The sequence below is a fragment of the Lynx rufus genome, unplaced genomic scaffold (genome assembly GCF_022079265.1).
Source record: "Lynx rufus isolate CCGP_SWC_20201006 ecotype Redwood Valley unplaced genomic scaffold, mLynRuf1.p SCAF_7, whole genome shotgun sequence".
NCBI classification, from domain to species: Eukaryota; Metazoa; Chordata; class Mammalia; order Carnivora; family Felidae; genus Lynx; species Lynx rufus.
Genome location: NW_025814889.1, coordinates 43,551,664 through 43,579,142, shown reverse-complemented (window position 1 = coordinate 43,579,142; position 27,479 = coordinate 43,551,664). Strand labels below are relative to the sequence as shown.

The 27,479-nt window shown below is 38.1% G+C and overlaps 1 protein-coding gene across 1 annotated transcript in view; it reads left to right on the top strand.

The window, feature by feature from the left end:
• The first annotated feature begins 2,113 nt into the window (after window positions 1-2,113).
• LOC124501097 (ovostatin homolog 2-like) overlaps window positions 2,114-27,479 on the top strand; it is a 53,715-nt gene continuing 28,349 nt past the window's right edge. Inside the window, exons 1-15 of the mRNA XM_047065056.1 lie at window positions 2,114-2,178; window positions 2,496-2,679; window positions 3,435-3,591; window positions 5,115-5,167; window positions 5,607-5,627; window positions 7,315-7,483; window positions 7,975-8,059; window positions 11,880-11,997; window positions 16,306-16,417; window positions 17,705-17,814; window positions 18,161-18,319; window positions 19,230-19,457; window positions 20,208-20,262; window positions 20,697-20,842; window positions 21,222-21,371. Of these exons, the coding sequence (XP_046921012.1) occupies window positions 2,114-2,178; window positions 2,496-2,679; window positions 3,435-3,591; window positions 5,115-5,167; window positions 5,607-5,627; window positions 7,315-7,483; window positions 7,975-8,059; window positions 11,880-11,997; window positions 16,306-16,417; window positions 17,705-17,814; window positions 18,161-18,319; window positions 19,230-19,457; window positions 20,208-20,262; window positions 20,697-20,842; window positions 21,222-21,371 (1,812 nt within the window). The remainder of the gene's footprint in view (window positions 2,179-2,495; window positions 2,680-3,434; window positions 3,592-5,114; window positions 5,168-5,606; window positions 5,628-7,314; window positions 7,484-7,974; window positions 8,060-11,879; window positions 11,998-16,305; window positions 16,418-17,704; window positions 17,815-18,160; window positions 18,320-19,229; window positions 19,458-20,207; window positions 20,263-20,696; window positions 20,843-21,221; window positions 21,372-27,479) is intronic.

Genomic DNA, 27,479 nt, shown 5'->3' with positions numbered 1-27,479 from the left:
GTTGCTTTGATCTATCAACAATCTGGGAAGCTAGTGATTTAATTTATCTTATGATATCAGTATGGGGAGTGGACTGGAAAGAGTGGTTCTAATAAGCCTAAGGGGCTATCAGAGGGAAGGGTGTTGGTCAAACACAGAGATTAACAGTCTGGGGTTCCAGTGGAAAAAAAATTAAATCTTAAAAATGATTGGACAGGTCAACAAGTGAGAATTAGTGCCGAAGCAGAGACTTTATTTTTTTTTATTTTTATTTCTTAAATATTTATTTATTTATGAGAGACAGCGAGAGACAGCATGAGCAGGGGAGGGGCAGAGAGAGAGGGAGACACAAAATCATAACCAGGCTTCAGGCTCTGAGCTGTCAGCACAGAGCCCGACGCGGAGCTTGAACCCAGGAACTGTGAGATCATGACCTGGGCTGAAGTCGGGCGTTTAACTGACTGAGCCACCCAAGCCCCCCCCCCCATGCATGCAGAGACTTTAAAAGAGTTGGCTTCCTCTGCAGGAAGAGTTGGCTTCCTTTCTCTTCCTTTTAGAGAAAAGGCAGACAAACACAAAAGTCTTAACGTGGAAATGAGGAAGGGAGCAAGGTCTCACTTGTACTGAGAAAGCAACATGGTCAGAGTTTTGGGGAACACACTTCTGCACTGGAATTCGAAACGGGGTCAACCAGGAACCCTTAGTCTCCCATTCCTGAGGGCTCTTACTACTTCATTACAGCTTCTCCTCTATTATAACTGCTATTTTTTGTTTGTTTGTTTCTTTTGACTTTGCATTGCCTTTGCAGTGTCGTGGGCCTATTTCTTTCAGAAATGAAGACCGAAACCAGCTCCCTTAATCATACAACGTAACATTCTTCAAGCCAGATGCACTAACTCCGTCCATACTTGAAATAGAAAATATGTTAAAAAAAAAAAAAAAAAGGAAACGAGACAAGTGGGAAAAATAACACACCAGAGACACAAGTCAAGAGGTTGCCAGTTTCTTTGGCATGGCTCATTTTCCATTTAGAAATGCTTTGCAATCACCATAAGGGTGAAGTGACTACTGGGCGTGTATACGCACATACATGTATTTATTACTTTTGCTTGAATTTTTTTCTTATTATATTTAAATTTTTTTTAACTATAAAAAGTTTTTTGAGAGATGGAGAGAGACAGAGCATGAGTGGGGGAGGGGCAGAGAGAGAGGGAGACACAGAATCCGAAGCAGGCTCCAGGCTCTGAGCTGTCAGCACAGAGCCCAAAGCGGGGCTTGAACACATGGAGTGTGAGATCATGACCTGAGCTGAAGTGGGACGCTTAACCGACTGAGCCACCCAGGCGCCCCTTTTTCTTATGACATTTAGGATATGACATTTAGGACATTTCTTATGAAAAGGATATTGAACATTGTCAAAAAAATCTCCTTAAGAAAATCATTGTAAATGTTGAAAACACGTCAACATTTTAAAGGTTCCATTCTGCATTTTGAATTTATAAAAGAATAAAAACAGTATCAATTATCCATAAAACGAGCCTGTATTGAGATATCCATTTCCATCTGTGTTTTGATAGCATCAGATATTGCTACTTTTCTCAGCAGCTTAAAAAATGTACCTTTTGGCAATCAGAATGATAACAGCTTTTTGGAGAGGTATTTTTCTGCCCAGTGCTAATTCCTATCTATCAACGCTTTCTGATACTGCGGTCAGCCCCGGGAGGGAAGTGCTAAATTAAATGAATGAGCTCTTAAGTGTTGCACAAATGTTTTCTTTGTTTTCTCTTACTTCCTGTCCAACCTGTGCTGCTGATTCCAAAAACAGAGCAGCATCCAATGAACTTAAGAAGGAAGTTTTATATATAAAGCAATAACGCGCCCCTCCTTGCTCCAGAAGTAATGGGAGAGGCTATTCTACGTGTGATTGATGGGTCCCAGGTGACTTGTTCCAAAAAGTAACCGATCCTTTGTCGTGCCTGACTATAAAAGCAACAACGTACAGGGAAAGGCAGAGTGGGAAGGAAGAAAAGAAAGTGGATAATTGGGGCAGCTAACATCGAATAAGAAGAAAAGAGAGAGAGAGAGAGATTGAATATTTACCTTGAAGTCTTTATTGTTCAGACACTGGGATAAAATGGTGCCCACCATTTTTCTGAGCGCCTTCTTGCTTCATTTTACTGTTTCTGTGGCTTCAGAACCGTAAGGAAATGTATACTCTGTATTCTTACCCTGAGTCCTGGCAAAGTGACCGGGGGAAATGCGTGCTGTGTTAAAATATGATTCTACTTGACCGTTTCAACCTCTGAGACTGAGTGCTGGTTTGCCTTATAAATTTTAAACAAGAGTATGAGGGAATTAGGACCTTTTTCTTAAGATGCCTCTCTCTACATACTCAAGTTTATCCCAATGCTATGAAAAATGTTTCAGAAACATTTCAATACGTTAAAATTGTTCCTTATGCGTGTTCTGCATTTCTGCTACACTTGTTTAAAGCCTTGGTTACTTTCTTTGCACAGGCAATATATCCTATGGGTGTCCTCCGTGATGCAGAGTCATTCTACAGACAAGGCTTGTCTCCACCTTTCAAACCTTAACGAATCTGTATCCTTGAGTGTTGTCCTAGAATATGATGGATACAACACCACGATTTTTGACCAGTCTGTGGACGACAATAACTTCTACGCTTGTGCAGATTTCAAGGTGAGACACTGAACTTGCCGTTTCCGAACTTCAGCGGGGGTGAGGAAATTATTACTGAAAAATTATTTTTAGAGAGGCGTCCCTGAGCGGCTCCGTCGGTTCAACGTCTGACTTCGGCTCGGAGATCATGATCTCATGGCTCGGGAGTTCGAGCCCCACATCAGGTTCGCTCCCGTCAGCACAGAGCCTGCTTGGCACCCTCTGTCCCCCTCTCTCTGCCCCTTCCCCAACTTGCGCTCTCTCGAAAACAAATAAGCATTAAAGCATTGCTTGTAGAGAGATAACAAACCTTGATTTTGGATGAAATGTGGAAGCTAGGGAATGGGATCAGAGACTTTCTGAGAGGCAAGAAACAAAAGGAAAATTTACCCATGCAACAAAACCTGTGAAATACTGCCATTATTCTTTCATAGGCAGTGATAATCAAGCACAATCACTGTTCTTTGGATAGAACCATTTAACAATATGAGGAAAGAAAATGCAGGTAAAAAGAAGCAAGATTGACAGTGAGGGCAACACACACACACACACACACACACACACAGAAAATAGAAGGCTAGTGGACATAAAAATAAGTTTGTCAGAAACAGTCCTCATGCTAACTAAAGCAATTGTAAAAAGTGGTCTCTGAGTCTCCCTTTAAGACATAAGGTCCTCTCTAGAAGCTCGCGGCCTGAGAAGCCAATTTAAGACCTTGTTTACCGGCTCAATGTCTACAACTTGTTTTCCCATTCTCTGCTCTTTAACATGAACAGGTGTCTCAAAAGTCCTCTGAGCCGTTGGCCTTTGTGACATTGCGGGCTAAGGGAGAGACTCTTAAAATCTTCGAGAGGAGGTCCGTAGCACTCGCTTCAGAGGAGACCGTAACCTTTGTGCAGACAGATAAGCCCATCTATAAACCTGGACAGAAAGGTAAGTCAGTGTTCTTGTTTCCTTTGTTTCACTGGCCTTAGGAACACATTCCTCAAATTTAGAGCACCCCGAACGTGTGAATGTCAGTCTTAAGTTTATTCTGAATGTTATGGGATCACGGATTTCTCGAATTTCTACTGGCCGCCTAGGTCAGTTACGTAACAGTGCCCTCCAGCCCCAGGAACTGAATGCTTTCCTTCTTAAACTCGTGCGTGCCACTTTAAAAGTTTAAAAGTTCTAGTGACAGACTTTCGTAATAAAATGGGTACGAGCCTGGGATGCAAAATGTCTGGTTTCACTTCTTGCTCCATAACTTACCAGTTGGGCCAGCTAAGTAAATCTCTGTGTAGACTCAGTCTTTTCATCCATAGAATGGAGGGAATAAAAATGCTTCCCTTCCGGAAATAGTGTGAGAATAAAATGGGACAGTCAATGTAAAATAGGACCTAGCACAAAGACTCCTTATTATTATTATTATTCATGCCAGTAGAAATAATCACTAATCTGATAACCTAAGCAGAGTTCTTCTATTTTCTTTAGTATTGTGGTAAGTAAAAGGTGGCAGAAAGAACACCAAACTAGGATTCTGAACTGGGGTGGTTTTTGTTTTGGCCGTACCAATAAATTATTGGATTTCGCCAAGGAAATTCTGCTCTTTGAGATCTTTAGCTTTCTCATTTGTAAAATAAGGGGGTTGGATGACAGCATCTATGTATTTTCTTCTAATATTACATATTTGTATGATTTATTTTGAAAAGAAATAAAAGAATTAAAACAGAATTCCTATAGTGAGATTTTTTTCCCTGCAGTGTATTCTCTCTGTACTTATTAAAATGTTATAATGACAGTTATGTATATAAAGGTAGTTAAAATGATCTTTCTGGAATTCTGCTAAAATTAATTTAATGTTTGCCAATGTTACTATATTTTTCCGGAAAATTATGTTTAACTTCTGCTATACATACTTCACATTTTTCTTTCTCCAATTAATTCTGGCACCAATTTTTTATAACGTTTATTTATTTTGAGAGAGAGAGAAAACACATGCGTGCATGCGCGCACATATGCAAGCCGGGGAGGGTCAGAGAGAGGGAGAGAGATTCCATAGTGGGCCCCCCACTGTCAGTGCAGAGCCCGATGTGGGGCTTGAACTCACAAACCGTGAGATCATGACCTGAGGCAAAATCGAAAGTCAGATGCTCAACTGACTGAGCCACGCAGGTGCCCCGAGGCACCAATTTTTAAGGTGTTCCTGTGGGCCATTTAGGGCAAAACTTTCCAGTTGGTGGTAGCAGCTTTGGTAATAATAGAGCATCGTCAACAGTCAACAGAGGAATTACAAATGTGTAACGAGAGCTCTTTCCAAATAGAACCCAAATTTCAAGGGGTCACATCAGAGCTAGGGGACACAGGGCAGCATTCCGTGACAGCAAGACAATTAATTGCTATGTCTGTTTACAAGCATTCATACCTGGGAGAAAAACAAGAAAAAAATATTGTCCCTTCTTCCTCTTTTCTTTTAGTTCAAATTCGCATCGTGACGCTGGATACCAAGTTCAGACCTGTTGAGGAATTGGTGAGTTATTAATTTCTAATAGTACAATGAAATTGAAGCAAAGTAAACAAATCTATTACCATCTAAAGTGTCACCAGGAGGCTTTCCATAAGTACGGAAATTGATTCTAACATGGAATACTGTACAGGTGGAGTTTCAATGCTGACCCCCAAATTTAGAACTTGTCTTTATTGGGAGTTAGTTTGTACTTCTTTAGGGCTTTTCATCATATAAGGGGGAAAAAATGGGTTGCATGGAACCTGCTTTCCACTTCCCTGATGAGGTTCGGGATCTCTCACATTTGGGGTTTCCTTGGCACGCTTAGCTATGGAAACTTGGTCTTCTGCGAAACTTAAGGCTGTCTCAACACGAAGCCAGATGATCTTAATAATGCAATATCTGGCAAAAAAAGAAAAAAAAAGCACTATTACAATCTTAACCTGCATTTTTTTCTTTTCAGTATCCGTTGATCACACTTCAGGTAAGCAATCTGCTTTATCACACTCGTTATTTTGAATATTCAGATAAATAAGGATGTGTGTGTGTGTGTGTGTGTGCATGTGTGTGTAGTTTTCATGACATGTAGTTAGAAAGTAAGGGAACTGAAATAAGGGGAAGAGAAATCTTTATCTACTTACAATGTAAGGCATCAGCCGAAGATGTAAATAAAAAGCTGCCACTTTTCACATCCTAATTCAGCTAGTGTTCCACTGAAAGCACCAGAAAGCTTAACCAACATTGGTTTAAATGAGTAAAAGTTTTATTGTTTTCACAAACCACTAAGTCTGAGTGCAGGCACTTTAAGGTTGGGGCAAGAACAACATAATATTACGAAGGATCCGGGCTTCTTCTACTTAACCTCTCTGCTGGCCTCAGTGTGTTGTTTTATTCTCAAGGCCAGCTGCATCTGATTCTTTTAGAAATAATGTCTACTCGGTGACTTCTGCTTACATTTCATTGGCCAAGCTGGTTACATTGGCCATTTCATTGGCCAACTTGGTTACATTGGTCATAGGGACAATCCTTACTGAAAGGAAGCCTGGAAAATTAATTTAGTTTTCTAGGCTTTCTTGTAGAGGAAAGAAAAAAAAATTAAATTAAGTGAGTAGTAAATAATGTTTTTGTTTCTTTGTAGAAATCTTTTTATCAGGAATTCTTTAATCACAACTGGTTGATATCTTTAAATAGGCTTATGGAAGCAGGCTCACATAAGGTGCAATGTGCTAAAAACAAATAAAGGAGAAAATGTAGAACTCCCATTAAACAGCTCTTGCATGCAGTGTGTAAATTCATAACCAGTTTATTTATAGACCAAATAAACACCAGTGACAAATAGAAGTATTTGCTAGAAGAAATCCCTCCTTATGCATCTGTTGGAGTGGGTCCACTCTACCGTGGAAAGCACTACTCTGGAGCAGGCACGTTGCGTTTTTTTTTTTTTTTTAATTTTTTTTTGTGTTTAATTTTATATTTGAGAGAGAGAGTGAGACAGAGTGTGAGCAGGGGAGGGGCAGAGAGACAGAGACAGAATCTGAAGCAGGCTCCAGGCTCTGAGCTGTAACACAGGGCCCGGCAAGGGGCTCGAACTCACGAGCAGTGAGAGCATGACCTGAGCCAAAGTCAGATGCTTAACCGACTGAGCCACCCAGGCGCCCCTGTGTTTTATTTATTTTTTTAACGTTTATTTATTTTTGAGACAGAGAGAGACAGAGCATGAACGGGGGAGGGGCAGAGAGAGGGAGACACAGAATCGGAAACAGGCTCTAGGCTCCGAGCGGTCAGCACAGAGCCCGACGCGGGGCTCGAACTCACAGACTGTGAGATCATGACCTGAGCCGAAGCCGGCCAGCCGCTCAACCGACTGAGCCACCCAGGTGCCCCACCCCTGTGTTTTAAACTTGTTAACTATGGAACTCTGGTTCAGAAAGACAAAAATCCAAAGCAATAGTTAGAGATTGTTGTTCTTATCCTTTTGGGGCTTAACAGAGACATACTGTAATATTGAATTTGTATACCCGAGGAAGTTATGTTATTGTTACAGTGTGAGATATTAGTGCAATAAAACGGTAGTTTTCTTTACTTCCAATAACTATAGAAGGTACTCAGAATAAAGAAGGAAAGGATAATACTCTTCATGACCTCTAATTTTATTTCTTCTTTATTTCTAGGATCCTCAACACAATAGGATTTTTCAGTGGCAAAATGTGACCTCCTTTCAAAACATTACCCAACTCTCATTCCAACTGATTTCAGAACCAATATTTGGAGATTACTCTATTATTGTGAAAGAAAAATCAGGAAGGACATTGACACACCAATTTACTGTTGATAGATATGGTAATGAATTACTACTTATGGTTGTTTCCTTATAAAGGAAGAGTTCAAAGGGCTGAACAAAACAATTTTTATGTTAGATTTAGGCAAAAGATTTAGGTGAGGCTTGATTTGATTTTCTGCCATTTTCCTTTCTTGGGGTTTTCTGCTTTATCATCCTTCCTTCTTGCCCCGTATCCTTATTCTAACCCCTGACCTTCCTACCTGGGAAATGTCTCGTCTTCTAGAATCCAGACAATCTTCTAAGACGATCTAAATGATTACGATAAATAACATGTGAAGTTCTGAGAACAGGGAAGATAAAGGAAAGGCCCTATCACTTATTGGTGCCACACACAGAATTTGGGGCAATTGAAATGTGGGCTATCGAGATGCATACATAGGAAAATGTTGTGCACAGAAACCTACCTAGTTACATGATTAGTTACGTGATTGCCATAAGTTTTTCTCACCAGTGATTGTAGGGGCTGAAGTCTATTTCTTTTTGTTTCCAGTGTTGCCCAGGTTTGAAGTTAAGGTCAGTGCACCACAAACAGTAACTATTTCGGATGATGAATTCCAAGTGAATGTATGTGCTAAGTAAGTATTCAGGAGATTTGACTCCAACGGTCAATATAGAGCTCAGAAAGAATGAGAAATGAGATTATCCATGTAACTTTATTTATATGCTTCCTTTAAGATTGTTAGAGAAAGAGTGAATTCTCATTGTAAAATATTTTAAAAACAAAGAAAACCATAAGAAATTACCTGTAATTAATTCTGCCGATTGCCATTTACCTTGTAAGGTATTTTCTTCTAGTCTTGTATGAATCTTTTCATATTCATCAACTGCAATCATCCTTTTCTATACACTATAATTAAGAAAACACGTCTTCATATTCAGCTCATCTTTTACGAATTCCAATTCCTTGCTGCATAGACATAACTCTATGTGGCCATACCAAATTAACTCTTCTTTATTATATAACATGGAGGCTATTCAATTTTTTTCCATACTATTATAGTATATGTCTTTGTGTATAAGTGTATAAGAAGTATCTTCTGAATTAAAAACGATGTACTTAAGAAAGATGTCCAGAACTGGAATTGTCAAGACAGAATGTATAACATTCTTTTAGTTTTTTGATTGCCATATTACTCACTAAATACATTGCATCAGTGTAAAGTTCCAGCAGCTGATACAGAAGTACCTGCCTCACTGAATCTTCACTATCATTGATATTTTCATTTTAAATAAAAAAGAAACTCTTCAAAATGTCATAGTGGGAAAAAAGGTATTTTTAACAATTAGAATTAATTTGAATCCTCCTCGCGTGAAAAAAAATCCTGTATGATTTGAGAAATTTTAGTTTTCTTTTTGGGAAATTATTTCGAATGCCTTTTACATTTTTAAGAGTATGATGCCTTTTCTCAAATTTCTAATAATAATTAATATAGTTAATATTTATTGAATGCCAATTTCTGTGCTGAGCATTGCCCTTATTATATTCTTACCCCCATGCTATGTGATAGGAGCTATTATCATCTTTGTTTTAGAAAAAAAAGATAACAAGACACAGAGAACTGAAATAATTTATCAACAGTAATGGCGCCTTTTGATGGCCAACTTAGGATTTAGACCAATACTATTTGACTTCAGAAGTACTCTTCTAACCAAGACCTCTGTTATAATTTATATAAACAATTAAAAATTTTAATATATGACATATTTGTTCCAACTTTTTATTTAATTGGTGACATGGAAATAGTTTGCTTTAGAGCATTTTCAGAGGATTTCAAAGTAGATTTTGACTTTCAAAATAGTCTTGAGCAGAGTCAAGGTACTTTAAAGATATATTGGGTGAAAGGCTGACAGTATCTACAATGTTCTTTGGACTCTAGTACAACTTTACGAATATTTTCTTGTTTTGGTGAAGAGTAGCTGACACATGCTAGAATTTCATAAACGTAATATATGAAAGATGTAGATATGTGTGCTAAAAATAAGGAGGTAATCAAATAAGCTTCAAAAAATCCAGGCTTCTAAACTAGTTTCACTCATAAAATCCCACACAAGCCAGAATTGTCAATGGGATTAATACCTATAATTTATCTGCCCAGGGGTATGCTAAAAAAAAAAAGTACAACACAGATATCAGGAGAGCCAAAGTATTTATCAAGTATCGCCTTCATAGGAGACTTGCTAAACTAACTGTTGATACAGAATTGGGAGTTCTCAAAAACTTCTTGAATGTTACCTTTCATTTAGATTTGACGTGACATGGTATTCAGTTATCAGCAATCATGATGCCCTGCAACAGGACCAGGCAGTTGAGACAGAAGCTCTCGTGGCTACAGAAATATTTCTGGGCAGGTTACAGGAACAGGATGAATAAAATCAGTATGTCTAGGAGTGAACATCCATGCATGAGTTGCCTACTTCAGGTCGCACGCACTACGTCTGTGCATTGTTTCTTCAGGACTCCCTGGCACTTAACTTGAGAAAACAACAGCAAGCCAGGGTATTATGGCAAACGGCCCCCTTTTAGCAAACAGGGAAGAAAACACACCTGTAGGCAAAGACACCTTAATAAACCGCATTAGTATCCACCAAAAGCTTTTCAAATCACAAAGGGAAAATGTTTATTCTTTCTGATCTGTACGAACATTTAAACTACATATTTCACAGGCATGTGTTAACCCCTAGAAAATATGACAATGAGAGTTTTATTTTGTAAGCAAAAGACAGTAAGAGGCAATAATAAGATACGTTCAGGTGTGTCACCTGTGGCCTGATCTGAGTCTTGCCGCTGTGTTATATGTAATTGATCTTTAAAGCTCACGGATGATTTTAGCGATTTGGCTCGAATCGAATTCTCAGAAGCATTGACAATTTTTAAGTAGGGAGAGAAAAGCAACTTAGTGGAAGAGCCCAGACTGTGGGAAGGGAGGAAGATCAGAGTTTGAATTTCAATTCCGTATCTTACAACGTAGACGAGTTGCTTGACCTCAGTTCACTAATCGGCACAATGACATTATACGCTGACATCTCAGCATTGCTTAAAAAGTAAATTAGATCATCTGTGTAACCACCAGATACATAGTAGTGCCCAACAATTAGAAAAAAAAAATATTATCATCGATAAATTTAATTATTTTCAGTTTTACTACTTACTAATTTCACAGGTGCTATGTTTTTCTAAATGAAGCAATCCTCAAATAACAAAAAATTTCAAATCAACTATATTTGCCTTTGATTGAAATTGAAAAAAAAAAACCCACCTTGTGTTGTGGTTTTTTTGTGTGTTTTAGGAGAAAATGAGATATTTATTTAATCTCACCCCACAAGACATACTTTTGATCAAAATTTATCTGTTTATGCCAATCTTCATACCTGCTACATTTGTTGGATGTACAATGAGAATTGTTGTTTAAAGTATTGATCTGGGGGAGCCTGGGTGGTTCATTCGGTTAAGTGTCCAACTTTGGCTCAGGTGATGCTCTTCCGGTTTGTGAGTCACAGACCAATGTCGGGCTCTGGGCTGATCGCTCAGAGCCTGGAGCCTGCTTCAGGTTCTGTCTCTCCTTCTCTCTCTGCCCCTCCCCTGCTCGCACTCTGTCTCTCTCTCTCTCAAAAATAAATAAATATAAAAAAATTTTTTTAAGTATTGATCTGGAAGTATTTTAAGATCCTAAATAATCCAGGAGCGCCTGGGTGGCTCAGTCGGTTAAGCCTCTGACTCTTGGTTTCGGCTCAGGTCATGATCTCACGGTCTCTTGAGTTCGAGCCCCACATCGGGCTCCAAGATGACAGTGCGGAGCCCGCTTGGGATTCTCTGTCTCCCTCTCTCTGCCCCTCCCCTACTTGCACTATCTCTGCCTCTCTCAAAATATAAATAAACTTAAAAAAAAAATCCTAATAATCCACATGTTACTTAGATCCATATATATTTTCTGCTAAAAAAAAAATGGTGCTGCAGACAAATTTTATAATATTTCTATCAGGCTAAAATGTAATTTAAAAAACTCGATGTGATCATTAAATCCCTTTTGCTGAGACCTTAGGTTCTACATTTCCCTGAATTTGATTTTTGTTTTCTTTTAAGTAAGCTCTGTGCCCAACGTGGGGCTTGAACTCACAGTGCTGAGATCAGCCGACACATGCTATATCAACTGAGCTAACCAGGCACCCCTTGAGTTTGATTTTTAAAAAGGCAGCCGAATCCTCATAACAGATCACATGCCTAATTGAACTCAAATTCTGTGGGGAAGATAGCACTAATAGATGATGATTGCTAATAGAATTCAGTCATTGGGGTAGCCATTCGTTCCGGATTTCATATATAATTTCTGAAAAAGCCCATAAAAGAGGCCCATGGTATTGTTCGTCTATAATTGTCACTACACTTTCTCCTACCAGGTACACCTATGGCCAGCCGGTGCAAGGAAAAGCTCAAATCCGGGTGTGCAGAAAATTCTTTTCCTCCGAGAACTGTGAGAACAACAACAATGAAATATGTGAACAATTTATCGCGCAGGTACAGATCATTATTATTATTGTCATTATCATTATATTTCATTATTATTCTTTCTTCGATTCTGTAGAGAAAGAAAAATCCTCCCTCTACCCTTTAAAGTCTTCCACTGGACTAAATAGAATTAAGTTTACATGAAACAGGTTAACAGGAGAAAAAAAACCAAAGTTTTACTAGGTACATACAGCGGTCCCATAATGAAATTGAGGTCCAAAAAGATGACCAAGGCAAGCAGCTTTTATACTTTTTGACAGACGGACAATAAATTTGTGAGGAATTGACAGGACAAAGAAAACAGGTGTTTGTAAGCTTTAATTAGTAAGGAATTCGAATTGGAATTTGGGTCGAGGTAGTAGATTAGAAAAAAACCAACAAGGTTTTTTTGGGGGTTTTTTGGTGTTTTTTTTTTTCTAGAGCTTTCTTGGCTTTAAAGTCCCTGTCTCTGGTGGTAAGGATGTCTTTTTACTTTTTAGTGCAGCGAGGGTGCCTTTCACCTGGGAGTTTTTTTCCCTTCTTTCAGGGGGACTAAGGAGGATCTAAGTGTCCTTGCACCGGCTCTTTCTTAAGTAACTTTTATGTAAAATAATCAATATGCCTTGGGGCGCCTGGGTGGCTCAGTAAGTTAAGTGTCCAACTTTTGATTTTGACTCAGGTCACGATCTCATGGTCGTGAGATCGAGCCCACATCAGGCTCTGTGCTGACAGCATGGACCCTACTTTGAATGCTTTCTCCCTCTCTCTCTATCCCTCCCTTCTCTCTCTCTCTCTCTCTTTCTCAATAAGTAAACATATAAAATAAAATAATAAAATGAAATTAAAATGAAATTAAATGATAAAATAAAATAAAATATCGATATGCCCACGTGGCATGTTTGGGGGGGACCTGACCTTGGCCCCTACAATTCCATTTATAAAAGGGACTTAAAAACATTATTTTCATTTTGTGGGTAATGGAGCCTGCAGCTAGATAAGGTGAAGAATAAGGAGCAAATACAACGTCCACCAATAGTCTCTTTCTCTAGGCCATGTAAATGGTTACCCACCTATGGATTCATAGAATTTTTAAACTTGAAAAACCTTATTGGTTTTCTTGTTTTATATACCGTCTAGATGATCTCTCTGGTCTTCCCATGTGGAATCATTAGTCATCTGTTAAATTAACAAATCCCTGATAGGACCCACCATGCAATCTAGAATTGTCCTTGTGAAAAAAGTTCATTCGCACACACCTGCGATTCGGAGTACCTACCTGCTAATCTCAGTAAACAATCCTGTCCATATATTTGAGGATCAACTTAGGACCTCGAAAATGAGATTTGCATATATTTCAGTTTATAATTTAAGTCTGATTGTCCTGAAGTTACTCACCAAATTGATGAACATCAATTGTTTAAATATTGAGATTTGCTAAAGACAAGCAGAACTCCTGTAGATAAGAATTGCAGGCAAAGAAAGGCTGAGTCGAATTCTTCCATATCAGCAGTGCAGTTTTCTGTAGTGTGATTTTAATGTAATTTAGTCATTTTACCAAGTGATGGGTGTTCTCTCAGCAAATGGCTTTTTGTTCCCCAGTGTGACAAATATAGCAATAAATAATCTGCTAAAACTATCTTTCTATATCAGTGGTTTTATGTATTTCATACAGATTCCTTCGCATGGGTTTCATGAATCAAAGTAGATGATAGATAGAGAGAGAGATGATAGAATCACACACAATTTTACATTTGAAAAATATTGTCAAAAAAAATTTTAAGCATTTAAATTCCTGTCAGCAATGTGTGAGAGGACTATAGTTCCCAAGTTACTGCCTGCAATATATATAGCAGGTTTTAAAATGTTGCCATTTTGAAAGAAGTTTATTTTGCTTTAATTGGTATTATTTGTGAATTTGAGTGTATTTTCATATTTTTGTTATGAGTTTGAATTTGTTCTTTGAAGAATTCTTAATGATCCTTGTTTTCCCTGTTTGTGTGAAACTGAAACTTTCTTTTAGTATAAATATTGCCCTCTATCCCCTAAGCAAATATTTTTTCAAGTCTGTTATTTAAATATTGACTTTGATTGTGTTATTTTTGAAATACCAAAGTTCCTGATGTTTACAGGTTCTCAGCCTTAGAAAAAGTTCTCACCTATCCCCATGTTGTACGTGTAGCTATCTAAGCGTGATTTTAACATTTTAAAAATTTCTCTAATCAACATAAAGTAGTTTTTATTATGTTGTAAAATAACACATTTCGTTTTCTTCTAAATGGATACTAAGTTGTATTAGCATCTAATCTTATACAACTTTGGTCTCCCTCTTTATTCTAAATAGTGCTCGTAAAAGGTTATTCTGTTTTGTTGGACTTCCTCTTACTTTTGTTTTATTATTTCCTTTCTGATACTATTTTTTTGTTCCTAAATCATTTATTTTTTTTTATTTTTTTTATGTTTTATTTCTTATATTTGAGAGAGACAGACAGAGGGACAGAGCACAGGTGGGGTGGAACAAAGAGAGAGGGAGACAGAATCTGAAGCAGGCTCCAGGTTCTAAGCGGTTAGCACAGAGCCTGATGAAGGGCTCGAACTCATGAGCCATGAGATCATGACCTGAGCCAAAGGAGGATGCCCAACCGACTGAGCCACCCAGGCGCCCCTAAATCATTTATTTAAAAAAAAATTTTTTTTAACGTTTATTTATTTTTGAGACAGAGAGAGACAGAGCATGAACGGGGGAGGGTCAGAGAGAGAGGGAGACACAGAATCTGAAGCAGGCTCCAGGCTCTGAGCTGTCAGCACAGAGCCCGACACGGGGCTCAAACTCACATACCGCGAGATCGTGACCTGAGCCGAAGTCAGACGCTTAACCGACTGAGCCACCCAGGCGCCCCTATCATTTATTTTTATAATCATCATATTCTTTCTTTTCCCTGAAATTTTAGTTTATTTTGGTGGTTTTAAAAAATGTTGTTTCTTCTCCTTAAAAACATTGTGTTTTACTTTCTCTTTTAACCATAGCTTAATACCATAGATTTTGATGCAAAACACTTTTTTCCTTGTCTTTAATGTCGAGATTCTTATTGATTTACATTATATTTTCTCTTTGACTCAGGTATTACTGAAAAATGGTTTTTTTCTTAATTTCAAGGCATGTAAGATTCTTTTGATTACATTTTGTTTTCATTTTTTTTAATTTTTAATTTTTGTTTTTTTAGAGAGAGAAAGAACACGTGAATGGGGGGGGAGGAGCAGAGAGAGAGAGAGAGAGAGAGGGAGGGAGAGAATCTTAAGCAGGCTCCACATCCAGGGCAGAGCCCAAGGTAGGGCTCGATCCCACGACCTTGGGATCATGACCTGAGCTGAAATCAAGTGTCAAACGTTCAAGCAACTGAGCCACCCAGGCGCCTCTGTCATTTCTTTGTAATTTGATTGTATTATAAATAGACAAAGTAAAACTGCCTGTTTTTGTTGTTGTTAACATTATAGTTGATGGTTCAGAGGAGCACATGTTCTGGGATCAGAATGCCTAGCTACCACTTTCTATCTGTGTGACCTTGGGCAGATTATATATTTCAGTTTATTCATCCACATAATGGTGATGACAATCGAGTCTACGCATGTGGTGGTTTTGAGAGTCAGATGAATTGATCTATCCCTCTACCATTTTAAATTTAGAATTAATAGTACCGTTCATTTTATTTTTTTTTTAATTTTTTTTAATGTTTATTTATTTTTGAGACAGGGAGAGACAGAGCATGAACAGGGGAGGGGCAGAGAAAGAGGGAGACACAGAATCTGAAACGGGCTCCAGGCTCTGAGCTGTCAGCATAGAGCCCGACGCGAGGCTTGAACTCACGGACCGTGAGATCATGACCTGAGCTGAAGTCGGACGCTTAACCGACTGAGCCACCCAGGCGCCCCAGTACCATTCATTTTAAAGTATAAGTAGATCTACGTTTCTCTCGTTCCTGATGTCACCAATGAAAGATCATCTATAGATTTGTTCTTCATTTTAAATAACAATTTACCTTAAAAAGAGTTCTTGTGTGACACACTTGAAGACTCAAGATGATTTTAATCTCTAATTCTTAAAATAGGATTCTCATCTTTAATTTTTGCCATCTACATTGTTGTCAATAGAATATCCCTGAAGTCTGTAAAATACACATTACCTCCTTCACTTGTAATTGCTGATGGACTCCCAGCCCTTCTTTTGGAATTCTTGGTCATTTCAACAAGTTTGTGAGATGAAACCATGGGGTGGTGGGGGAAGGTAGAAATCTGTGCTAAAAGTCTATACCCCTTTAAGGGTACCTTCTCTTCATTTTTCAGTTGAGAAACGGTTGTGTGACTCAAATTGTGAATACGAAAGTCTTCCAACTCTACCGCTCAGGATTTTTCATGTCATTTCAAACTGCTGTAACAGTTACGGAATTTGGGACAGGTAATGATCATGTTTTATGGGCAACCTGGGGGTATATGCAGCTTCCTAGGGAGAAGTGTATCTAGTAAGCAAGATTCACCAAATAGAGATCAATAATTGTTCCACATAGTAAAGTGGAGTACATTTACCAATAGGTCGACTTGAAGGTTGCTTCTGAAAAAAGATTTTCCTCGTAATGTTTAAAATAAACTTATTATGTAAATGTTACAGGTTTGTATCTACTTCTGTGCCTGCATCAATCAGACAGAGATTTCTTCTGAAGTAGCAAGCTAAGCTAATAAAGTAGGCACTGTTTTTAATTTTGGGTAACTCAGTTGATAACCAATTGACCGGGTCTGAGCTTTGATTTAATATAAAAGTTCACAATCTACAGCTAGAATGTCAAACCCAGCTCCATGCTTCTTTATGTAAAGTTTACTAGAACACGACCCCATTCGTTTGCCTTGCTTAACAGCTAAAATACGAAAGTTGTGTAGCTTATGGTTCACAAGCTTAGAATAATAACTGTGAGGTCCTCTTCACAGAAGTTTGTCAACTTCTGATTTAATACAAATGGAGACATTTGCGGGTATAAAATATCATTGAGAAATTTACAAGATGGCACATGAGTGCTCAATAAGTCATTGTTAAAAGAATAACAAAGAAAAAGAGGAAAGTGGAATTTAATTTGGAGTGGAGAAAGCCAGATTCAATTGCTACTTTTGTTGCTTAAAAGTGAGTGAGATAATATTATTTATAAAGTGCTTTGTATAAACACACTTGATCAATAGCGTGATGGCATTTGTTATGGGTATTTGTCGCATTGTAACTTAGCTAGGTATGTTTACCTCTGCTTATCACAATCCATTCCTATTTACTTTGCCTTCAGATATTTTTCTTATCTGGGAAAAGTCTAAAAGCATAGTTATCTTGACAGGCTAAAGAAAGATTTAAAGGAAGTGAAAGCCTTCTCTCAAGAGATGTCTGTGACATTCTCTGCTATAAAAGGAGTTACAAGCCAGAACTGAGTAGAATGGTCAGAAGAAAGAAATTAAAAGCATTTTCTCCTGCTTCTGGTCCAAACATTTTCACATTAATTGTGTTATTAAGTTTGATGTATATTATAACCAGATAAATACAGAGCATTCTGAAACATACTCCAAAGCACCTACGCTTTCCTTTCAATGTAGAACAAGAATGTAATTCTCTGTATAGAAGTTTGCACATATCCCCTAAGCTATTTGTTCTTTTGAGATTCTAGATTAAACAATTCATCCTCCCTCACACTATTTTTTTTATTTCTTACAGGTGTGCAGATCAGTGAAAAGACTTCCATTTTTCTCACTCAATTGCTTGGGAGTGTGAGCTTTGAGAATATGGATTCTTTCTACAGAAGAGGAATTCCTTATTTTGGAACTGTAGGTTTGACTTAAAAATACATATTCTCATTTCATTTTCTTGGATCATGGATTGCCCTTTGAAAATTTCTGTACATCTTTTTCCTACTTTTATAACACACTTGTAGCCTCACGATGTCTGATAGATGAGAGAAAGTCCCTCACGGGGGAAGGAAAGCGATCAACACAATTATAGCTGTTTCCATTTTATGTATCTATTTAATAGACCATCTTTCTGTCTATTGGATTTTAATAAAATTACAAATAAGCAATCACATTTACGAATAGAAAATTCTTTCTCTATAGAAATGTGATGTTTTGAGTTTTAAAAATTAATGCTTTTTTTTTTTTTTTTTTTTTGGCACAGCTTAAATTTTCTGGACCTAATAATGTACCGATGGGGAACAAGCTATTGCGATTGGAGCTAAATAACAGATTTATAGGAAACTACACCACAGACGACAATGGGGAAGCTCTGTTTTCCATCGACACTTCAGATATATTCGATTCAGAGTTCAACCTGAAAGTAAGACACCAAAGAGTAGACAAGATCCCACAAAGTATTTGAGTGTTAGGAATTTTGAACATTAGGAATCTCCTAAAAGATCATTTATATTAAGAATATATTTTAGGGTCACCTGGGTGGCTCAGTCGGTTAACCGTCGACTTGGGCTCAGGTCATGATCTCGCAGTTCATGAGTTCGAGCCTCATGTCAGGCTCTGTGCTGACAGCTCAGAGCCTGGAGCCTGCTTCAGATTCTGTGTCTCCCTCTATCTCTGCCCCTCTGCCACTCACACTCTGTCTCTCTCTCTCTCTCAAAAATAAATACAAACATTTAAAAAATTTAAAATATATATATTTTTAAAAAGTTGCAAAATTTCAGGTATTTTATATGTCTCCTTGTTCATTAAATAATATGTAAGAATACTTACTCAAGAGGATGAGATAATAGCCTGGTACAATTGTTATAAAGTCTGTAACATCCAATATTTTCCTCCGAGACACCAGAAATAGTTCGTGAAGATGATTTGGCCTTTTTATCCCCTTTGATCATTTGATGCCTGGATAGGGGAGATACTACAATTTCCACTTTTCTGCTCCTTGAACAGAATTTTAGAGTTAAACAATTCATCCACGTTCAAATATAGCTGAAAGACACAGGGTGTAAGACTATTCCCTGACTTCAGTTACAAAGTAAAAATAAACTAGCGTAGACCTAATAAAATATACATACAACTATGGTCATGTTTTGTACGCCAAAAAAGAAGAAAGCGTAATTATTATTTTACTTCCAATAACTTGATATTTGAAACGTCAGGCACAAACTAAGATTCCTCTCTACTGTGAAGAGATAAGCAGCCTTCCATTCTGGAATAATCCCTGTCCTTAAAAGTCTTTATAGCGCTAACATCCTTTACTTCTCTTTTCCTATTAGGCCACGTATATTCGACCTAAGAACTGCTATCCTCCCAGCTGGTTAGCGCCTGAGTATGTGGATGCTCATTTCTCAGCTTCACGCTTTTACTCCCGAACCAACAGCTTCCTGAAGATTGTTCCTGAACCAAAACAGCTTAGATGCAATCAACAGAAAACTGTTACTGTGCATTACACCCTAAACAAAGAAGCATATAGGGATGATTCCAGTATCAACTTTTTTTATTTGGTAAGTCTCCACTGACGGATCCTTGGGTCTTGTCTGATTGTCTGCTTAGCACAGGGCGGCTTGGAACGGGGACATCAATCATGTCATTGTTCCTGAGTGTGCAGACCCCACGTGGCTGTGACTACCCTTGGATCTGCTAAAAACAAACACAGAAACAAGTAAATGAACACATAAAAACATCCAAGGCAATTTCAATTTCCCTAAGGTTGAAAAACCTGCTATTCAGAGTCCGCTCTTTTAAACATTCAGTTATAATTCACATCGAGTATCCATGACCCTTCATGAGAGTACAACATTAGGCAGAGACAAGAGAGTAAAGGGGAAAGCTAATTTTAATAAGCAGTAAAAGGAATGAGCCCTTTTGGCTCTGTCTCCATATTTATCCATTTTGTCCTTATGAGGCAAAGGGAAAAAAAAAAGTTACACTTTTCAGTTTACAAATAAGGGAACAGTGGTGGAGAAGTGACATGACTTGGCTTCCTTGAAGCGAGACAGTCTAAATAATTCAGGGCTTTGTACACTCCCTTGCGTGGTGAATTGCATGTTATTTACCAAGTTGCTAGCACATAACAGACTTTCAATTCATCGTCGTCAGTTTCTGTGTTCTTTTCCAAGTGGTGCAGTTTTGCATTTGTTCGTAGAAGCTACCTTATCTTTGGAACAGAATTATCATCAGACCGTCATTAGCAATTTTTCAGATTCTGTTAGATAGCGTGATGTTACACGTCGTGTTTCCTGTGTTCTGTCCAGGTGATGGTAAAAGGGGCTATCTTCCTCAGCGGACAAAAGGAAATCAGAAACAAAGGTAAACATAATACATTCATTTGTTTGTTTGTTTTTACAAGGTACTCTGCCTTCATTTTTCTTTCCTTCTAAGAAAATGTTATAGGGATAGAGTCAAGAGCACTTAACGTTAACGATTAGTGGGTGGAAAGCAATAGTATGACCCCAGGGTATTCTTCCAAATATTGCAGAGAAAGTGATTTCAACTCCTTTCAATCGTTGCCAGGCTGTCAAGCCCATTATAGAAACGTGCTCTGCCAAACCCAAATATTGTTCCCGCCTAAATTATGCAGTCTTTTTTATCTGCCCACGTCGTTCCCATTATTTAACTTGTTTGCCTTTAACACAAAGCCCAATTCGCTCCCGCTATCCATCAGCCATTCTCTCTTATCCAAGTGTAGCCAGTGAGCCAGGAAAGTTTTGGCACTAAAGTTAATGACATCTCCTACTACACAGCCTGGAATGGAAACTTCTCGTTCCCGATCAACATCAGTGCCGATCTTGCTCCTGTGGCTGTCATGCTTGTCTACACCCTTCACCCCAGTGGGGAAATTGTGGCTGACAGTGTCAGATTCCAAGTTGACAAGTGCTTTAAAAACAAGGTGATGTTTCTTCTATTTCTTTCCTGTCCTGAGAGAGAGGAGTGAAGCAGTTCTCTCCCCGCTGTCTCCTTCTTTACATGACTACTATCGCCTTTACGCGGTGATCTCACAATAAATGTCGGTGTGATTAAAACAGGAGGGATGAGGGGCGCCTGGGTGGCTCAGTCAGTTGAGCGACCGACTTCGGCTCAGGTCATGATCTCGCGGTCCATGAGTTCGAGCCCCGCGTCGGGCTCTGTGCTGACAGCTTAGAGCCTGGAGCCCGCTTCAGATTCTGTGTCTCCCTCTCTCCTTGCCCCTCCCCCCCCCAAAATAAATAAAGATTAAAAAAAAATTTTTTTTTAAAGTATCTTACTCTCCTTTTCTTCCTCCACTTTAGGTTAGCATGAAGTTCTCTAAGGAGCAGGGGCTACCTGGCTCCAACACGGATCTCTACCTTCAAGCAGCCCCTGACTCATTCTGCGCACTCCGGGCTGTGGATAAAAGTGTTCTTCTGCTGAAATCAGAACAACAGCTGTCAGCCGAAAGTGTAAGCTCTCTGATCTCCTCCTGTTCCTCGTTTTCATCTGGACTCCTTGCCTTTCAGCCGATGTACTTTATTTGAGACGAAACAAGTTTTAGAATATCAAGTATTCTCCTCCTTTGTTCTCTCAGGGATTATACATTTTATTTTTCTTGAAACTTAAAGTTAAATCTCTGTGTTGGAGGAGATGCTTGGATACAGTCTACAGTTGTCTATTACCTATTAAGAGATCTTATATTCTCGTAAGCATTTCCAGACCAGCAATTCTAGAATTTCACATCAAAATTGTTTCCATTAATAACTGTTGGATATTTTCCCTTTATTTTTTTTTTTTTGGCACGAGGACATATAAATATTGAAAGGTATGATCCCATTTATAACTAATTGAAACACCAAAAATTTTTCTTCTGATTAAAATTATACTTATTGTCTTAAGCTATTTGAACTGCTACAAGAAAATACCCCCAAACTAGGCAGCTTATAAACAATAGAAATATTTCTCACAGTTCTGAAGGCTGAAATTCTGACATCAGGGAGCTGGCATGGTCAGGCAAGGCCCCTCTTCTGGTTTGCAGACTCCTTGTGTCCTCACATGGTGGAAGGGACAAGGGACATCTCTCAGGCGTCTTTGATAAGGGCATTAATCTCACTCTCTACCCACTCCACCGAATCACCTCCCCAAGGCTCCACCTCCCAATTCCATCACTCTGGGCATGAGGATTTCAACATACAAGTTCAGACCACAGCACCTGTGTCCTGCGGAAAATGTGCGAAATACACAAAGGCAGAAAGAAGGAAATCTTTAAAATCATTCATAATCTTAACACTAAGATAATTTGTTTTAATTTCACAAAATGGACTTTTATTATATAGATATGGACACTTCTGATGTAATTTTTTAAATCTCTTTTCTGAAGGCATATATATTTTACAAATGGGGTCTCACTGAAAAACACAATTTAGTATACTGCTTTTAACAATCTATAGTACATCCAGCTTTAAGTATAAATTATAAAAATTAATGACTTAATATACTAACAATTATTAATCATGACATAAGCTATACATTTTTTCCCAATGTCAAAGTTGAATACATTTAAATTTCTTATTGGGGTTGAGAAGCTTCTTTTTTTTTTTTTAAGTTTATTTATTTTTGTCGGGGGGAGGGGCAGAGAGAGACAGAGAATCCCAAGCAGACTCCGCACTGTCAGCACAGAGCCCAATGCAGGGCTTTCGAACTCAAGAACCAGGAGATCGTGACCTGAGCCGAAATCAAGAGTCGGATGCCTAATGGACTGAGCCACCCAGATACCCTGGAGCTACGAAGCTTCTAACTGACTTCAGAGTCAGAAAAGTATCAACAAATAAAGGATAAACTTACCTATAAACATGGAAAATCTATATATACTTTTCTTCTAAGAGTTTCATAGAGCCAGAGTAAATCATCTCTACTCATTCTTCCTACAACTGGAGGTAGCAAGGTCTTAGAAAAACCACCTTGAGAGGGGTGTCTGGGTGGCTCAGTCAGTTAAGCCTCCGACTTCAGCTCAGGTCATGCATGATCTGTGGCTCCTGAGTTCTAGCCCCGCATCGGGCTCTGTGCTGACAGCTTGGAGCCTGGAGCCTGCTTCGGATTCTGTCTCCCTCTCTCTCTCGGCCCCTCCCCCACTTATACTTTGTCTCTCCCTCTCTCTCTCAAAAATAAACAAACATTAAAAAAAATATTAAAAAAAAAAACACCCTGAGGAAAAACCATCAAGGGTCCACCAATAGAAAATTCCAGAAGCATTTCACCAGACCAGAAGATACAAGTGAATCAGAATATATCAGAGCCAAAGGAGGTTGCCCTTGTTTATTATCTATGGCCATATTAACAGTGTAAATCAAGCGATGTTATATAAAGGAGAACGTTCCTATTCATATTAAGTTTATAGTACTTTCAATATCATGTTATATAAGTTTAATTTTTAGTTTTAAATAATGTTAAAAGATATAAGGATTGTATAGAGAACTCTCATGTACTCTCTACCCAGATTCACCAGTTTTTAACATTTTGCCACATCTGTTTTCTCTTTCCCATTCTCTCTCCCCTCTTTCTCTCTCTCTCTCTCCTCCTTCTCTCTCTCTCTCTCTCACACACACACATATGTATATAGCATTTCAAATTTTTTTTCTAAACCGTTTGAGAGTGAGTAGAAAACTTCATGCTATATTATTCCTTAATATATCTGTGTTCATTTCCTAAAAGCAAGGATATTCTGCATAATTATCATACAGTTATCAAATTTAGGATACTGCACACTGTTTCAGTACTTTCGATCTAATCTGCCAGCTATGTTCAAGTTTTGTCAGTTGTCCTCTATACGACACATTTTCCCTAATTTAATGCAAGATCCAGGGCAGAATCACATATTGCATTTGGTAGTCATGTTCCTTTAGTTTCCTTTAACCTGGAACAGAATCTTTCTTTGTCTCTAACGAATCTGACCTTTTAGAACAACATAAGCCAAGTAGTTTTTTAAATAGGATGTTCCTCATTTTAAGTTTGTCTGATGTTTCTCATGTTTGGGCCAAGATTATGCATCTCTGTCCAGAATACAGCGTGTAAGATACTGTGTGTTTTCAAGGTACACAAGATTCAGCCGCGCATCTGGTGACGGTAATTTTAGTCACCTGATAAAGGTGTTTCCATATATCTCCACTGGCTATTTTGTTCCTTAAACTAATGAGCAATTTGTGCTTATTAAGACTCTTTGTACATCCTGCTTCTCATCAGAATTTCCTTGGAGTTAGCATCCATTGATAGTTTTTGCCAAAACCAATATTGGTATGAGAGTTGGAACATGATTTTCTAGTTTTCCCTCTTCCTCTTTACTTATTGGATGCAGGAATATTTATTTCCCAACGTTTATAATTTTGAATTAATAATTCACAATTCAGGGGTGCCTGGGAGGCTCAGTTGGTTAAGCGTCTGACTTCGGCTGAGGTCATGATCTCATGGTTCAAGAGTTGGAGCCCCGCGTCGGGCTCTGTGCTGAGAGCTGAGAACCTGAAGACTGCTTTGGGTTTTCTGTCTCCCTCTCTCCCTCTTCCCCTCTCCCACTCATGCTCTGTCTCTCTCTCTCTGTCTCTCTCTCTCTCAAAAATAAAAATAAACATCACAAAAATTTTTTAAATAATAATTCACAATTCATTACTATCCTTTATTTTTATATTACAATTATCTTAAATTTTCCCAGGGGGAGCACCTTCAAGTCGGTGCCGGTGTTCTTGTGACGTGCCCACATCACGGTTTTAGCAATTGCTGATTTTCTGGTGCAAGATGCTATAGGCCCATCTTGTACTTTCTTTGCTCCAGCCTTGAAAATAACTATTTTTCCAGGGATACTTGATTCACTAGACAATGGAATAGTACTTATTTTATTTCTCTCTTCTTAAAATTTAATATCTATCCAGTTGATACAACATTATCTTTGCTCTGCTGGTTTGCAATACTTTCCCATACACTGTATTTCTATTTGCAATTATATTTATTTCTGGAGTTTATATTCTATCCCACTGGTCTGCCTGTCTATGGATGGGTCAGCACCACAGTTTTAATTATGGAAGCTTTGTAGGGTGCATTAATTTTTGGGTAGAAATCAACTCCTCATTCTCATCCCCCAGCTCTTATATTTCAGAGTTTCCTTAGCTATTTTGCCATGTTTGATTTTCTGTAGCAATTTTATCTTTAACTTGTCTAATTCCAGAAAACGTTCACTGATATTTTTTTATTGTGATTGTATGGAATTTATAAATCACATCAAGGACATCTTGATGGTGAAATGTCACATCAAGAACATGGAATGCCTTTTTCATTTGTTCAACTGTACTTTTACGTCTTTTGTGAATTTTAATTTTAAATAATTTTTATGTAGTTTCCTGTTAAGCTTATCCAGAAGCAGGTTAACTTCTTTTGTTGCTATTGTGAATGAAGTTTTCTCTTCTATAACACATTCTACCTTGTTATGATTTGTGTATATGAGAGGTATTTTTTTGCAGAATAATTTTATAATTTTGCTAACTTGCTGAAATCCTTTAGTGATTTAGTTCTAGAAGTTGTTCTCTAGGCTTTCTAGGGATACTGCCATATTACCAACAAATAGCACAGAGCAGGAAGCAGGCCTCGAACTCACTGACCGCGAGATCATGACCTGAGCCAAAGTCGGACGCTTAACTGACTGAGCCACCCAGGCGCTCCCCTGATGATCTATTTTTAAAAAATTGTTTGCCTAATTGCAGTAGAATATTAAATTGCAGGAGGAATAGCATCCTTGCCTTGTTCTGGACTTTAGCAGAATATCCTGTGCCTGGTGCTTTGTGCATGGTAGTTTCTTTTTTTTTTTTTTTTTTTTTTTAAATTAGTGTTTCTTTTTTCTTTTTTTTTTTTTCAACGTTTATTTATTTTTGGGACAGAGAGAGACAGAGCATGAACGGGGAGGGGCAGAGAGAGAGGGAGACACAGAATCGGAAACAGGCTCCAGGCTCTGAGCCATCAGCCCAGAGCCTGACGCGGGGCTCGAACTCACGGACCGCGAGATCGTGACCTGGCTGAAGTCGGATGCTTAACCGACTGCGCCACCCAGGCGCCCCTATGCATGGTAGTTTCTTAATAATTTTATTTCTTTTGTAGAAATTGGTCTGCTTAAGCATTCTCTCTCTACTGGTGTCACTTTTGGCAATTTATATTTTCCTAAGAAATTAAGTCTTTCTATATAGGCTTTCAAATTTATTTGTACTGAGAAGTGCAAAGAAATCTCATGATATTTAAAAACTCTGTGCTGTATATCAATCGTTACACCCTTCTTTTCTTTAATTTTTTCCTCTTTATGTAACTTTTATTTTGCATATTTTTAGTTTCTTCCTTTTTTTCTCCTTATCAATTTGTTAGTGGTTTACCTGTTTTGTTGATTTTTTCAACTTCAGATTTTGATTGATTAATTTGATCTAATATGGGCTTTTTGAAGTATTCTAACACATTAATTTTTGCTTGTGTCCATATAACTTCTTTATTGTTGCTTGTTTTGTTGATGTTATTTTTAACTTCTTTTACTTAGAAATTTGCATAATTTTCATTTACTTATATTTATTGGTTTAAGCGTTAAGGCCTACGAATTCTTCTCTGATCTCTACTTTTAAAGTATCCCTTAGATTGGATCTGTAGTAATTACATCATCATTTTTCAGAAATTCTATACTATCTGCATTTAGCCTTTCCCTGAAAACTTACTTAGTGAAGCATTCTATAATGTATATGTAGACAGGCCTACCTATACGGGAATTTTCGTTTTAATTTCAACTTATCCTGCCTCGTGATCAGTAATCTTTCTACTTTATGGAAACTACTGATATTTTTTCTGCATGCCCAAATGTATCAACAGATTCTGAGAATGCTTCACTTGTATTCAGAAGATGCAATCTCTTTTATCGGTTCGTTTTCTATCCGTAAGCTCTAATTTGTTTCCAAGTTTTTATTTATATTTCAGATAGTTAACATACGTTCAATATTAGTTTCAGGTGTGCAATATAGTGAGTCCACACTTTCCTACAACACCAGGTACTCATCACGACAAGTGCACTTCTTAATTCCCTTCATCTATTTAACCCATCCCCCATCCGCCTCCCCTCTGTAACTGTCCGGTTGTTCTCCACAGTTAAGAGTCTGTTTCTTGGTTTCTCTCTCTCTTTTTTCCCCCTTTGCCCATTTGTTTTGCTTCTTAAGTTCCACATAAGAGTGAAATCATATGGTGTTTATCTTTCTCTGACTAATTTCGTGTAGCATAATACTCTCTAGCTCCATCCACGTCATTGCAAATGGCAAGATTCTGTTGTTATTTTTTAAATACACTTGACTTGTCTTGTACTGAGAGTAGTGTGTTAAACTACTCCGTAAAGAGTGTTTCTGTCTACCTCCCCTTGCACCTTCTGCTGTTTCTACTTTGCATAAATGACTGCTGTATTTTTTTTAAATTTTTTTTAACGTTTATTTATTTTTGAGACAGAGAGAGACAGAGCATGAATGGGGGAGGGTCAGAGAGAGAGGGAGACACAGAATCGGAAGCAGGCTCCAGGCTCT